General features: G+C 45.1%; 1 protein-coding gene across 1 annotated transcript in view; it reads right to left on the reverse strand.

Moving 5' to 3' along the window:
- Window positions 1-332: 332 nt before the first annotated feature.
- The window catches only part of CMYA5 (cardiomyopathy associated 5), a 51,362-nt gene continuing 37,872 nt past the window's right edge, over window positions 333-13,822 (reverse strand). The window contains 4 exon segments of the mRNA XM_033164226.1: window positions 333-1,746; window positions 7,095-7,268; window positions 7,836-7,935; window positions 8,139-8,272. Coding sequence (XP_033020117.1) covers window positions 1,494-1,746; window positions 7,095-7,268; window positions 7,836-7,935; window positions 8,139-8,272 — 661 coding nt within the window. The 3' untranslated portion in view covers window positions 333-1,493.

Consider the following 13,822-nt stretch of genomic DNA (forward strand, 5'->3'; position numbering starts at 1 on the left):
ATACTGCTAAAAAACACACACATGAAGCCATGTGGCAATTACCATTGGGGGGTGCTATTGCTTTTTTTGTTATTATGTTATGTATTTTTGTGTTTTACTACTTTAAATAATAATAATAATGAGGAAGGAAAACTCCCACAATTCAGTGCTGCAATGGTATCAAGACAAGTGATGAGGAAGTCACAGGAGCAAGGCTTGACAACACTCCAATATAAGTATCATACTAAGGTTGTTTAACTTTCTTACATGCTTTCTTTTATGTTCTAGTATGTTTCCCTTAAACAAACCCTCTTTGTCTTTTACATTTCCTTTTAAAGAATCCTGTCATTTACAACCTGTTTGTTTTTAATTTTTTAATTGCACGTAATACCATTAAAACAGTATTAGAATAATTTTCATATGAACAAACTGCCCGGATCCAGTTGGGCCCCAAATGTTAGGACAACACAATAAGAACCCAGCATTTTATGCTCACACATCCTAGCAGATTGGGAACTCTGTATGTTTATATGTGCCACACATGAGATGCTAGGCTCTGCCTGCCAGTCAAAAAAATAAATAAATGAGTGTAACTGAAATCAAGATGGGCAATGTTGTTAATATCAATAGGAGTGCTATCCTGGTCAGAGATTATATGGGGTGTAGAGACTGAAAGCAGTCCCCAAATCCTAGCAGCCCCACCCATCTTGATTGGAGGTAGGCCTGTGTGGGTCAGTCCTGGATTGCAGACAATGAGCACACTCCTCCCAATAATTTCTTCTTGCTGGGCCCTGTGAAAATGCATTGGAATCAATTCATTTCAAAAGGGACCAATGGAGAAGTTCCTGGCACCCTCCCCCAGTGAGTGTAGCACAAACATTTTGGCGGTCCTTCAGTATGCATCACAGAAAGTAGTAAGTAAAGAGATAACTTGTGTGTCTTTCTGCTGTGTAGGATCACAGAACCTAATACTGAGTCAAACTACTGGTCAGTCTAGCTCAGTAATGTTAGCAGCTGCTCTTCAGGGCACCAGACAGCGGTCTCTCCTAGTCCTACCCAGAGATGCTGGGGATCGAACCTGCAAAGCAGATTCTCTAACACTGAGCTATGGCTCTTGTGTGTGTGTGTGTGTGTGTGTGTGTGTGTCTGCTCATGTGCCTTATGTGAATGATTCCAGTGAATAAAAACAACTTGGGAAGAGAATTAACCACCACTCCTGGGACTTGGCATGTGGGTGAGTTATGTGCTCTGTGAATAACCTTACACTTTTGTTCCTAAGAGGAGCTTCCCTGATCTGCTTTTGAAACTTCCCCCAAGTATACAAAATACTTTACGAAGTAGTGATGGCGAGGGGGAATGTATGGTGGAAGTCCTGTTGAAACCACTGAGTTCACAGAGCATTTCTCTGGCTTGTAGTTCTTAAACATTAACTTATCTTAGAAGAAGGAAACAAGGCCACCCCGAGCACATTCTATCCACTTTTTTTTGTCTTGTATGTAATTCAAACAAAATGTTTAGCTTTGCTTCACAAATTCTGGAAGCTCCATGCCCGTATGCAGGTGAAGGACTCCTGGTTCCTCCAACACAAAGGCAGGGTGAGCAGCATCAGTGAATTTCTGCCGGATGGCAAACAGGAGCTGCCCTCTTTCTGCGTTGAAAAATAAGAGTCTTCCAGCATTATAATCCAGCAGAATGCCAATGCGGGGCGGCTGTTCTGTCACAATGACATCACTCATTTCACCACGATGGAGGACCTTATATAGGAAACTGCAGAAGAGTGAAAGATTAGGTCAACAAGACGATCGCAATATTTTATTCTATCTGCCAGATATTAGCAAATGGAAACCCTCAGCAGCTAAAGCTTTAATACACACATTTTCACAGATTGAAATGCTCCCCTTTGGTGCAGCTCAGTGCTGAGGTAAAAATAAGGGGGTACTATCTGGTTCTGATTATGTAATATATGCAACAACATGTAGTGGGTTGCAATGATTTTGGAAGCGTTATGATTGGATGAAGGAACGATGGAGCTTGGAGCCGGATGAACGGTGTAGTCAAAATTGCCAAACCTTGGGGGGATTTTAGCATAGCAGTAATCATTGCTCCATGTCTGCTTGCCTGACGGAACCTCTGCCCTCTGCCTTATGCTGCAGTTCCCAAGCTGGCAGTTATGCAGTTGAGAAGCGCTGTGACACACAGCTCACTACCAACTGCTTGGCCCTCCCAGAATAGCTCAGTTGGTAGAGCACAAGACTCTTAATCTCAGGGTCATGGGTTCAAGCTCCACGTTGGGCAAAAAGATTGCTGCATTGCAAGCGGTTGGACTGGAGAGGCCTTGTGGTCCCTTCCAACTTTACATGTCAATGATTCTCCTGAGTGCTGCACAAAGGGACTTTGATGGATGGGTGTGACAGCCCACCTGTCAATCCTCTGGTGTCATATAATGCCAGGTACCTGGCAGGTGGGTTGTCCCCAATGAAAGTTGGCTTGCTTGGGTAGACAGGTAAGTATTTGGCATGCTGGGTCAAAAAGGGTCCCCATTCAATGTGCCTAAGGTGGCAGGTTAACTTAGGAGGTGTAGGCCTGGCTGCATGGCTCACACAGATCTGTTTGAGAACAGACAGGAATGGCCAGGTGGCTGAGGAGGAACAACTAGCAGGCTGCCACCCAATGCAATCGGCTCGCTCTCTTTAATGGTAGTGCCAGCCCAGGCAATTTATCTGGATCCAAGTTTTCTCAATGCATGCCTATGAGTAGCACTCTCACACACAGTTGATTTCTATGAGGATGGAGTGATGGGGATCCAGCTTATACCAATGCATTTCAATGGCTATTTGAAGGACTTTTTTATTCTATTTACCCCAGTTGTTCCTTTGGAGACAGTTCCTTAAAACGGCCATATAAGCAAGCAATCCATCACTCTTGTTTTAATGCATTCTAATGGTCCTTTGGCGAATTCAGCATATTTGTATATTCATTTGGAAGGAAGCAATGCATTCCAAGGGTCATTTTCTGTCATTTGTTTTAGCGTGTTCCTCCCCCCTCCCCAGTATAGAGCCACCTGCTGTGCCAAGCTTGATGAAAAAAGCTAAGATGGCTTTTACTAGCAAAATCTGTTCTAAGCCAGCATATTTTTGCATTTCAAGGTGACTATCAAAGCAACAGAAGCTTCTGACAATCTGCAGCTAAAAGTGATGGCAATGTCTCTTTTAACTCTGGATCCTCAACGGTACTGATGGAATTGCATTTGGCTCTGTGGTGTATTATTGCAGACAAGCATTCCACATTCCCATGTTGCAGAGCAAAGCAGCAAGGGTGGCCTTTCCTTTTAACCCTGAACAGTCGCTTTTGTTTCATTTAGTCACACTGCAGAGAAAACTGCTTTTCCTTTGGCATCCTCCAAAGGGCACCCATTGTAAACGTTTTGCTATAATATGCACATCTATTTCAATTAACAAAGAGTCCTGTGGCACCTTAAAGACTTAACAACTTTTATTGCAGTCTAAGGGTCCACTCCACTCCATGAAAGCTTATGTCATAATAAAATTTATTAGTCTTTAGGGTGCCACAAAACCCTCTGTTGATTTTGCAGCAGCAGACTAACATGACTGCAACTCTGGAATTTATTTCAATGTAATTGATTGAAAGTCAAGTGATTAATCAAATGGCAGACCTAGGTGACGCCAAACACAAGTATTAGGTCATTCTGGATGGATGGACTATTCCGGGTTTTACTTCCCTAATAAATACGCAGGTCGCTCCTAAGCCACAGCCCCTCCCCCCCCAAAACATTAAAGTAATAACTTTGTGTAGTCATTCATTCATTTCCAGGTGGTTAGCTTAAACAATGGCTTGTTGGAAACAAGCCAACATCATAGCCCATGATTTGAGGTTTGTTTGTTTCAGCAGGTGATAGTTAAAGATAACTCACAGTTGTCAGGTTTGGACAAGCTGCAGTTTGTGAAAGCATCTAAACCTCTCTTTACAGCCATACCAAAGCAGGAATGGGAAGGGAGAAGTGCATGAATCCAAAGATTGCCTCAGCTCATTCCCATCACGATAAACCATGTTTTAGCATGAGGTCCAGTTACCACCATTGTGCATAGGAAGCCTACATAGATTTGGGTAAAAACACATAGGCTCCTGTAGAAACCACACCTTGAATGCAGAGAGATTAGGAGTGGGTCTAGACCGGGGTCAGCAACCCGCGGCTCCGGAGCCGCATGCGGTCTTTGACAGGTTTGCTGCGGCTCCGGGCAGGGCCAGCGCTTAGCGCCGAAATGTAGGCGCCGCCACGCCGCGCTGCTGGCCCGCCTGCGCCGCTGCCCCGCCTGCGCCCACCTACCCCGAACGCAGCGGGGATGGGGGGAGGCGGGCAGGACGACGGGATGTTGCTGGATCATGTCAGCACCTCCGTTCGCCGAAAGAAGCTTCTCTCGGCGAACGGAGGTGCTGGGCACGATCCAGCAACATCTCCACTGCCTCCCCCCATGTCCCGCCGATCACGGCGGGGGATGGGGGGAGGCGGACAGGAAGCGACGGGGATGTTGCTGGATCATGTCAGCACCTCCGTTCGCCGAAAGAAGCTTCTTTCGGCGAACGGAGGTGCTGGGCACGATCCAGGAACATCTCCACTGCCTCCCCCCACCTCCCGCCGATCGCGGCGGGGGGTGGGGGGAGGCGGGCAGGAAGCGACGGGGATGTTGCTGGATCGTGTCAGCACCTCCGTTCGCCGAAAGAAGCTTCTTTCGGCGAACAGAGGTGCTGACACAATCCAGCAACATCCCCGTCGCTTCCTGCTGCTTCTCCCCATCCCCCCCGCGTTCGGCGGGAGGTGCGGGGAGGCAGCTGTGATGCCTGCTTTTGGGATCGGTGGGCGGCAGGGAGGTTGGTGGAGGATTTCCTCCACCACCCCACGCGCTGCCCTCCGATCCCAAAGGTGCGGGGTGGTGGAGAAAACAGCGGGGATGCTGCTGCTTTCTCCACTACCCGCGCTGATGCCAAAAGCAGGCTCATCCCCGCATGCTTTAAAGCAGTGTTTTTCAACCACTGTTCCGCGGCACACTAGTGTGCCGCGAGATGTTGCCTGGTGTGCCGTGGGAAAAATTGAAAAATTACTTTATATATAGTCAATATAGGCACAGAGTTAATTTTTTTAACATTTTCTAATGGTGGTGTGCCTCGTGACTTTTTTAATGAAACAAGTGTGCCTTTGCCCAAAAAAGGTTGAAAAACACTGCTTTAAAGAGACATGGGAGGAGGGGAGAAACTGAGCGTTCTCCCCTCGTCCCCATGTCCCTTTAAAGCAAGCGGGGATGAGCCGTTGTGAAGGGCTCCCCCTCCAGCGCACCCCTCCCTGCCTTTTAGAGGAGGAAAACCAATTTTGATCCTGGGTACGCCCCTGAGTCAATGCAAAAAAGTAAGAACTTATTCTTGTTGTTTTTACTAATTATACTTTGCATTGGCTCCTATACGTTATTTATTATTATTGCATTAAGGTAAGAAACAATATATGCAGCGTTATATTTGTTTTAAATGTCGCAATGGTTTTGCGGCTCCCAGTGTTTTTTTTCTCCTTTGGAAACGGGTCCAAGTGGCTCTTTTCGTCTTAAAGGTTGCAGACCCCTGGTCTAGACGATGCAATTCCAATCCCCTCCGCACACACAGTTCTCCACAGAAATAAATTACCACACAGGACAAATAATTCTGACCTGTTGCACAGAGCTGTTCCTGAGATAATTTATGTGATGCAAATTAAACACTTGAAATGTGTTACATACTATAAATATTTCAGGGAGCGGGCACCTTGAAATGCAACATTACAAGCATTAATATAACTTGCCATTGATGATTATGGCTGTAATAGTAAAACTCCTGATCAGATTATGGAAAGTGGAAGCCTAAGAAGCACCCATGGCGTAACCTTATCTGCCAGTGTAGAGGACAGGGAGTATATCATCAGAGCGCTATTCTCAGTCACCAATCATCCAGACTTTCAGAGTCCTGGATTCTCTCCAAAAAAACACCCCCCTCCTTTGCCCTGTCACCTGCTAAATCATCAGTATGACCTCGGGGAAGCAGCTATGGTAGAAATGTCTCACATATACAGGAAAATCAGACCAGGGAACAGACGGGTGGATCTTGTGGTTGGAGTATTCGTTACAGTTACAAATTCCAGAGGCTCAAATTTCTGCTCCTATTTCGGTTGATGAAAGTTGTGCCATCCAGAAAAAAACGGGAACAAAATATTGAGATGGGCTTTCTTTGAGCCACTAAATCCTAAGCGTTCAGACTCAGTACCCCAGCTGTAAATGGGCCTTTTTCACAGGGTTGTTGTAATCAAGGCAAGGGTAACTGGGTGCCAATAGACGTTTCCCTCCTGTGGCTGATAACAGCTTATTACAGAGCACGGATAATGCATTGTGAACCTCATCTTGCTGCCCACAGCTGTTGCTTAGGATTGGAGCATTAAAACAGAATGAGAAGTTGCAGAGCATGGTGATAAGCCAATGTGCAACTAAGCATCCATATTCCATGCCACTAGTGTAACATCTGGAGGGAGCATTTGCACATCTCTCCTGCACTGAGACGTATGAGCTGCTAGTGCAAGTTAGGAAGGATATTAACAAACATATAGCCTCTCCTGCCACCCTGAACATTCCCACAATCTCAACATACAAGATGTCCAAAGATGTCCTCCTTTGGACATCACTTGTGCTTATGCTTCTTGCCACTTTCCATAACATCCAAGCTGTCCTCCAAGGCAACACGTCACAATTTATATTTATCACTCCCTCTAATGCTCAACTCTGGTGGCGCCAAGCCAATCATTTGTAGCCCAAGCAGCACTACCCACAAACAAAAATTTCCAGTGAATCTGGGGAAACCTTGAGGGATGCAGAAAGTACAGCAATCAATAATAAATACCCCCCCCTGTAAGTGCTGTATACCTTTTAAAAGTTGCAAAGTATCTTCCAGTGGCTTACAAATAGAAAATCAACACACACACACACACACACACACACCTATAGGGGAATGGAGGAGAAGGAACAGACTGGAAAGGACATGTAATTTCACAACTTCCTTTTTTAAAAAAATAAGGTGTTATTTATTACCTTGTCTTGCTAGGACAATGCAAGCACCAGGAAGCATTGTTCTGCCCCAGGATGCTGTCTTGTGGCATAGTAGAATAGCAGATCCCAACCTTGTAAGCGGAACAGCCACTCACAGTTGTTTCCCAGTAGTGCCATCCTCGAGCAGACAGGAGCTCACCCAATACTGGGGAGATGCTGCACACAGAGATAACAGAAACAAATGCAGCATTATATTGGCAAAAGTCAAAGAATGGTTTGAACCTTCGGCATCAGAAAGGTCCAATGTCTTATTCACCTTTAACAGCGAGATTTCACCTGCCTCAAAAGAAGAAACAAGCCTGTGTTGCATTTTTTAATGTATGCGTATTGAAATTTATCCACTGTCGAATATTCAGGATAGGAACGTTTGGCTTTGTTTTTAATCCAACCAGTTCAGTAACAAAAGAGAGAGAGAGAGAGAGAGATGTGCCCAGTATAGATTTTGGCAAAGCAATTTTGCATAATATAATGCATTGTATGCTATTTTCACCAATGTGCGCATTCTTTCACCCTAGTACACACATTTTTGTACATACTCCTTGGTTCTCAACTGAATTAAGAATTTAATAGGTTGTGTTTTGGTTTGGAAATAGCAAATTTGGTGGGTTCATGCTTCGAGGCAAACTGAATTGAATTCCTCTCATCCCTAACCTACATAGATCTTCACATCCTGTTGACAATAATGCTCAATAGTAAGGAGGAGTAAATATGAGCAGTACTTGCCTAGTGGCTCCAGTTTCCTCAGGAAGGCATATCATGGTTCCACTTGGTGACACCTGCAAGGCAGGGGCAGCTGTTTCTTTCATTATGTGGAATCTAGTTCCTGATGTGATTCACAGGAAAGAAATAAAACACACATCATGGATTATTATTACATTGTGCATTTGTAGTGAATCACAAAATCTTAAGGCCTACAGTAATCACTGTCAATGAAACAATGTACAACAGAATTTACTAGAAGGCACCTGCATTTCCTTCTGAGATAGAAAGGAATCCTTTCCCACAAGTTAGAAAGCGTTTATCTACCTCTGGTCGAGATGAGAGCGGCTTCACTCTGTTCACTTGTCCCAAAGATGTTAATTGCTCTCACGTAAAAGAAATAATTTACATTGGATTCTAGGTGAACTTTCATTTCAGGTCTTTTAATTCCAGCCAGGGATCTGAAATATATAATAACATATACTGAATTCTGTGGAAGAAAATCCATAACTGCTTGCCCTCTCAAAAAACACTCCTGGCCCTCAAGCTGCTTTTCTCTCAGCAGGGGAAAAGATAAAGGGACCTTGATTTTTCTCCTTAAAGAGGGGAGGAAAACAACTTGGGATTTTATATATATATATACACACACATACACATTTTATCAGTATCAATACAAAACAGTTCCAACTTAGACAAAAACTCTAAAAAGAAACAAGGTAAAAAGCATTTTCTCACAGAAACCATTGCCCAAAGTGCAGTTTTCAAAAAGAAACATTTATGGTAGGGTTGAGGAAGAGGACCTGGCCTTCTGAAGTTCACCAACATTGTGGCCACCCACCTGCCAATCAACAAATGTCACTGTGATGCCCATGGAACCACAAGGTTCCTTACTGCTATGTTATAGCTGCCTTTGGAAATACAGTCCTTCCAAAAAGATGAGCATGATCACAGGGAAGCCATGTTTCCAAGAAGAGATCTCGATGCACCCTCCCCTTTGCCAACCTACTTCGGTGCATCAGCTTTTCGGAAAAGGCTACATGACAAAATCCCCCTCAAACCAGTTCCAAACTAAGAAGACTATGAAGTGGAAACAAAAGAAAAATGACAGCAATCCTAATGAGTGGCCGGGGATGCAGACCAGCAGATTTACTGCCACATCCAAAGCCTGTCAGGGCACAAGGGGGTGTTTGTGAGGAGTTGCTTTCTTTTTTTGCCGCACCATCTCGAAAGACTGACACAATAGCACTTCTATTGGACTGAGGACATACAACAGAGAGCTGAAGGCAGCGTGAAACTGGGATTTTTTTTTTATATCCCTTTAAGCTTATGATAAACAATTTTTGCACCAAAACCTGGACATCCTACTTGATTGAAGATAATAGTGAGATAAAGTAAACCCATCCCCACATCACATTAACAGAGCCTCTACTTATAACAGCTTCAATGCTCTTTAAAAAGGTTGTCAGACTCTAATGCTAGAAGCTGTTTTTTCACCAACTTCCACCAGATAGCACCAGAAGCTGAAGAATAAAGGACATGTCTTCTCATGGTTGATTTCTTTTTTTTTTTAAGCATTATTTGTGTTCTTAAGTATAGTCAACGTCTTTTTACTTCATAATATTCTTTATGCTGAGCAAACAGCAGTCACTGACAACACAGTTCCTCATCAGAGACCTTGGAAGGACTGGTCGCTGCATCTCATTTATTTCTACGATGCCCTTTCGCCATAAAAAAAAAACCTGAAGGGTTGAAATATATTCCAACTTCAAAGAGAGCTGTTTTCAGCTAGAGTGGATTTCAAAGACTTTCAGATTCTTCTTGCATGCCCAGCCACAGAGCCCCCACCCCCCCACCCTGGCGCGCCGGACTGGGTGCTGTGTTTGGGGGTCGGCTGGGCTAAGTAGATGGAGGGAGGCAGTCTTCCCTCAGGTCCACTCACCATGCCCCCCCCCCGGCCGCCGTGGATTGGCCCATTTGAATGGACTGTTTTGGCAGGAACCCATGAGCCTCCACAGCGGCTGAGGGGGACAGGGAGACAGGCAAAGATGGTGCGGCGTGCCCAAGGGGAGAGGAGGTGCCGCATTGGGCTGCAACCACTGCTCACCAGGAAAGGTGGTAAGCGGTCATTTTAATCTGACCCTATTTATAGGCTCCTTCACTCTTATCCCAGAATCAATACAATAAATACAAAATCCAATATAACGCAGCTTCATGAAAACGAGTAGCATGTCAAAGGGGAATGTGACTGCACAGCCTCAATTCAACAAGGCACATGTGTAATTTCAATCAGGTGAAAATTTGTGCTCCTGGTTAGCATCAGTGACAGGGTCTGCTCTGAATACCCATGTTCAGTGAACAAAACCTAAATCAGGGATAGGAAACCTGAGACTTTTTAGATGTTGCTGGTCTGGAAACAAAGCCTTATGAAGAATGGTTGAAGGAGGTGGGTATGTTAACCCTGGAAAATAAGAGACTGAGAGGAGATATGAACCATCTTCAAATATTTCAAGGGCTGTCACATGGAGAGAGAACAAGCTTGTTTTCTCCTGCTCTGAAGGGTAGGACTTGAACCAATGGCTTCAAGTTACAAGAAAGGAGATTCCGACTAAACATCAGGGGAAAAATTCTGAGGAATGGTCTCCCTTGGGAGGTTGTGGACTCTCCTTCCTTGGAGGCTTTTAAGCAGAGGTTGGATGGCCATCTGTCATGGATGCTTTAGCTGAGATTCCTGCATTGCAGTGGTTGGACTAGACCCCCCCCCCTTGGGGTCTCTTCCAACTCTAAGATTCTATGATTCTATCTCTCCTCAGCCCCAGTCACCATGGCCAATAGTCAGGCAAAAGCAGCAACCAAGGGACCCAAGTGGTAGCAAAGACCACTGATATTATTCACATGTTCAGCAAAGTGGGTACTCCCCCCCCCGGTAGGTTGCCTGTGTCAAGTGCTGATTTCATGCCAAACTAGAGAATATGCAGTGCAGCCTTAATGAAAACTAGAGCAGTATATGCGCAGGGCCTTGGCACTCGGATACCAGTGCCCTCCTACATATCATCCACACATCCACAATATTTCACATAACAAATGCTAGCTGTTCCACATTTCTGAGGAAGTGCCAGCATATGCAGCAAGTGCAGGAAAACAAACACACACTCACTGCAAACAGAGATAAGCAGTCAAATGCAGTCAACCCTCCCATATGGGAACAACTCGTAACAGAACTACACAGGCAGAATGCTACAACATGGCAAGGTATGTCCAATGTGGGTCACCTTGGGAGTTTATTTACTTAATGACAGATAGGCAGGGTATAAAAAGAAATAACAATTTGAGTGAAATGACTCCTACACACACAATTTAGGGTACCACTTTGAACAGTCATGGCTCCCTCCCCCAAGCATTATGTGGTGTAAACCACTGAGCCTTGGGCTTGCCAATCAGAAGGTCGGCGGTTCGAATCCCTGCGACGGGATGGGCTGCCGTTGCTCAGTCCCTGCTCCTGCCAACCTAGCAGAAAGCACATCAAAGTGCAAGTAGATAAATAGGTACCACTCTGGCGGGAAGGTAAACGGTGTTTCCATGCACTGCTCTGGTTTCGCCAGAAGCGGCTTAGTCATGCTGGCCACATGACCCGGAAAAAAACTGTCTGTGGACAAACGTTGGCTCCCTCAGCCAGTAAAGCGAGAAGAGCACCGCAACCCCAGAGTCATTCGCGACGGGACTTAACTGTCAGGGGTCCTTTACCTTTTTTAAACAACTCTCAGCACCCTTGGCAAGCTATAGTTCCCAGGATTGTTACAGTTCAAGGGCACCTTCCAGCCAGGTAAATGAACTAGAAGGGGATGTGGAACAGGAACACATTGTGGAGGATGTGGAGCACATTGAGGAATGTGGCCTGGAGCTAAGGTATAGCCCAAGGAGGCCCCAAGAGCCAGACAGAGGGCTGGAGGGGTACATTTGGCCTCTGGACCTGAGGTACCCTGCTCTAGAGCTAGTGTAACTAAAATGACAGCAAGGGAAGAGCATAGATAACATACTGCTAAGATATTGATCACAGCAAAGGGGGGAATGGTTCATTCATTTCTTAGTCTGCAGATCAGCTCTGGGGTTTAATATATGTAAACTATCACAATCTGTTGAACACTAGGTTTATCCACCTTACCTTTCCTCTGCTCTTTCCAGGCATGGTTCATGCTCTGTGTGAGAGTGCCTGACCTTTGTTTGCTTTCCACATGAAAATCCGCTTAAAGCTCAACTGGAGCAAACAGCAATCTGCAGAGAACTCAATTGACATTTGCTCCAATTGAGCTTTAAAGAGCAGCTTTTCATGGAGAAAGCTCAGGGCCAAAAACCTCCCCCATGCTCAGACCCAGAGCTTTTAAGCATAGACCTGTGCCTGGAAACAGCAGGGCATAAGGGAAGTGCGGATAAACTCTATGTCACTCTTATCACAGAAGAAGGTGGTGGTGAGGTAATCAATCTTTTAAAATACGCTGAGCACCACAGATGGTCTATATAGCAGAGTCTATATACACAGCTACGCACTTTAAGTACCACTGAAAATAGAATGGCTCCATTGTAAGCAGAGCATGACAGATCCTGGCAGTCTTTCAAGATTACGCAGTTGCTATGAGAGCTTTTGACAGAATGCAAGGACATAAGAAAGAAAGGGACAAAATACATTACTTTTTAATGTACCATTCCTCTTCCTCTAAGACAGGAAGTTCCTAAGCACATTCTACAATTTTAGGATGGTCTCCTCCCGCAAAAAAGTTATGGGAATCAAACTCTATTGCTTTTGGCTACAATCTACGACTAACTGTGCTCCTCCTCTTCCCCTCTAATGTACAATGTTATCTTTTACTACTCATAAAAAATGGTGAACTGTTATGCATGTCAGTTCTTCATCAGTAGGATCATTTTTACCATAAGCAATGCAACTGAATTATCTGGGAATTAGTGGGGATGAATGCAGCGGGAATTCTGTTACAACATCTCCTGCAGGCAGAGAGGATAAAGGTGGACTTCACAGCTGGCAATGGCTGCGTTGTCAGGTTCAGTGGTTCTGTACAAAATGCTAATCAACATTTGCTTCTCCTCCCTCTGACTTATGATGAACTAAAGGTAAAGATAAAGGGACCCCTGACAGTTAAGTCCAGTCGCAGACGACTCTGGGGTTGTGGTGCTCATCTCGATTTACTGGCCGAGGGAGCCGGCGTTTGTCCGCAGACAGTTTTTCTGGGTCATGTGGCCAACATGACTAAGACGCTTCCGGTGCAATGGAACACCGAAACCAGAGCAGCGCACGGAAACGCTGTTTACCTTCCAGCCGGAGCAGTACCTATTTATCTACTTGCACTTTTTGGCATGCTTTTGAACTGCTAGGTTCACAGGAGCTGGGACCAAGCAACAGGATTCGAACCACCAACCTTCTGATTGGCAAGCCCAAGAGGCTCAGTGGTTTAGACCACAGCGCCACCCACATCCCTTATAATGAACTAACTTGCTTCAACTCTCCCAAACTTCTGTTCAGGAGAAATTTGACCAGTACAAGAAAACTCCACATTCTGCTAACCATGGGTGTAAAAGTAGGAAGTAAATTCCATTGGATTTAATGGGTCTTACTTCCAAGTAAATATGCTATATGTCCGCATTGCTCCTTACACTACAGCTAACAGATAAGCCATTTACTAAATGAAGGAATGAACAGAAGCAGGTTGGATGGCAGCTAACAGATTGAAGTTGAATCCTGACAGAAGTACTGTTTCTGGGGGACAGAGGGCGGGCAGGTGAGGGAGACTCCCTGGTCCTGAATGGAGTGGCTGTGCCCCTAAAGAACCAGGTGTGCAGCCTGGGAGTCATTTTGGACTCACAGCTGTCCATGGAGGCACAGGTTAATTCTGTGTCTACCAGCTCCATCAGGTATTCCAGCTGAGACCCTACCTACCTGCACACTGTCTTGCTGGAGTGGTACATACCCTGGTTATCTCCTGCTTGGACTACTGAAATATGCC

This window comes from Lacerta agilis, chromosome 11, assembly GCF_009819535.1.
Source record: "Lacerta agilis isolate rLacAgi1 chromosome 11, rLacAgi1.pri, whole genome shotgun sequence".
Classification (NCBI taxonomy): Eukaryota; Metazoa; Chordata; class Lepidosauria; order Squamata; family Lacertidae; genus Lacerta; species Lacerta agilis.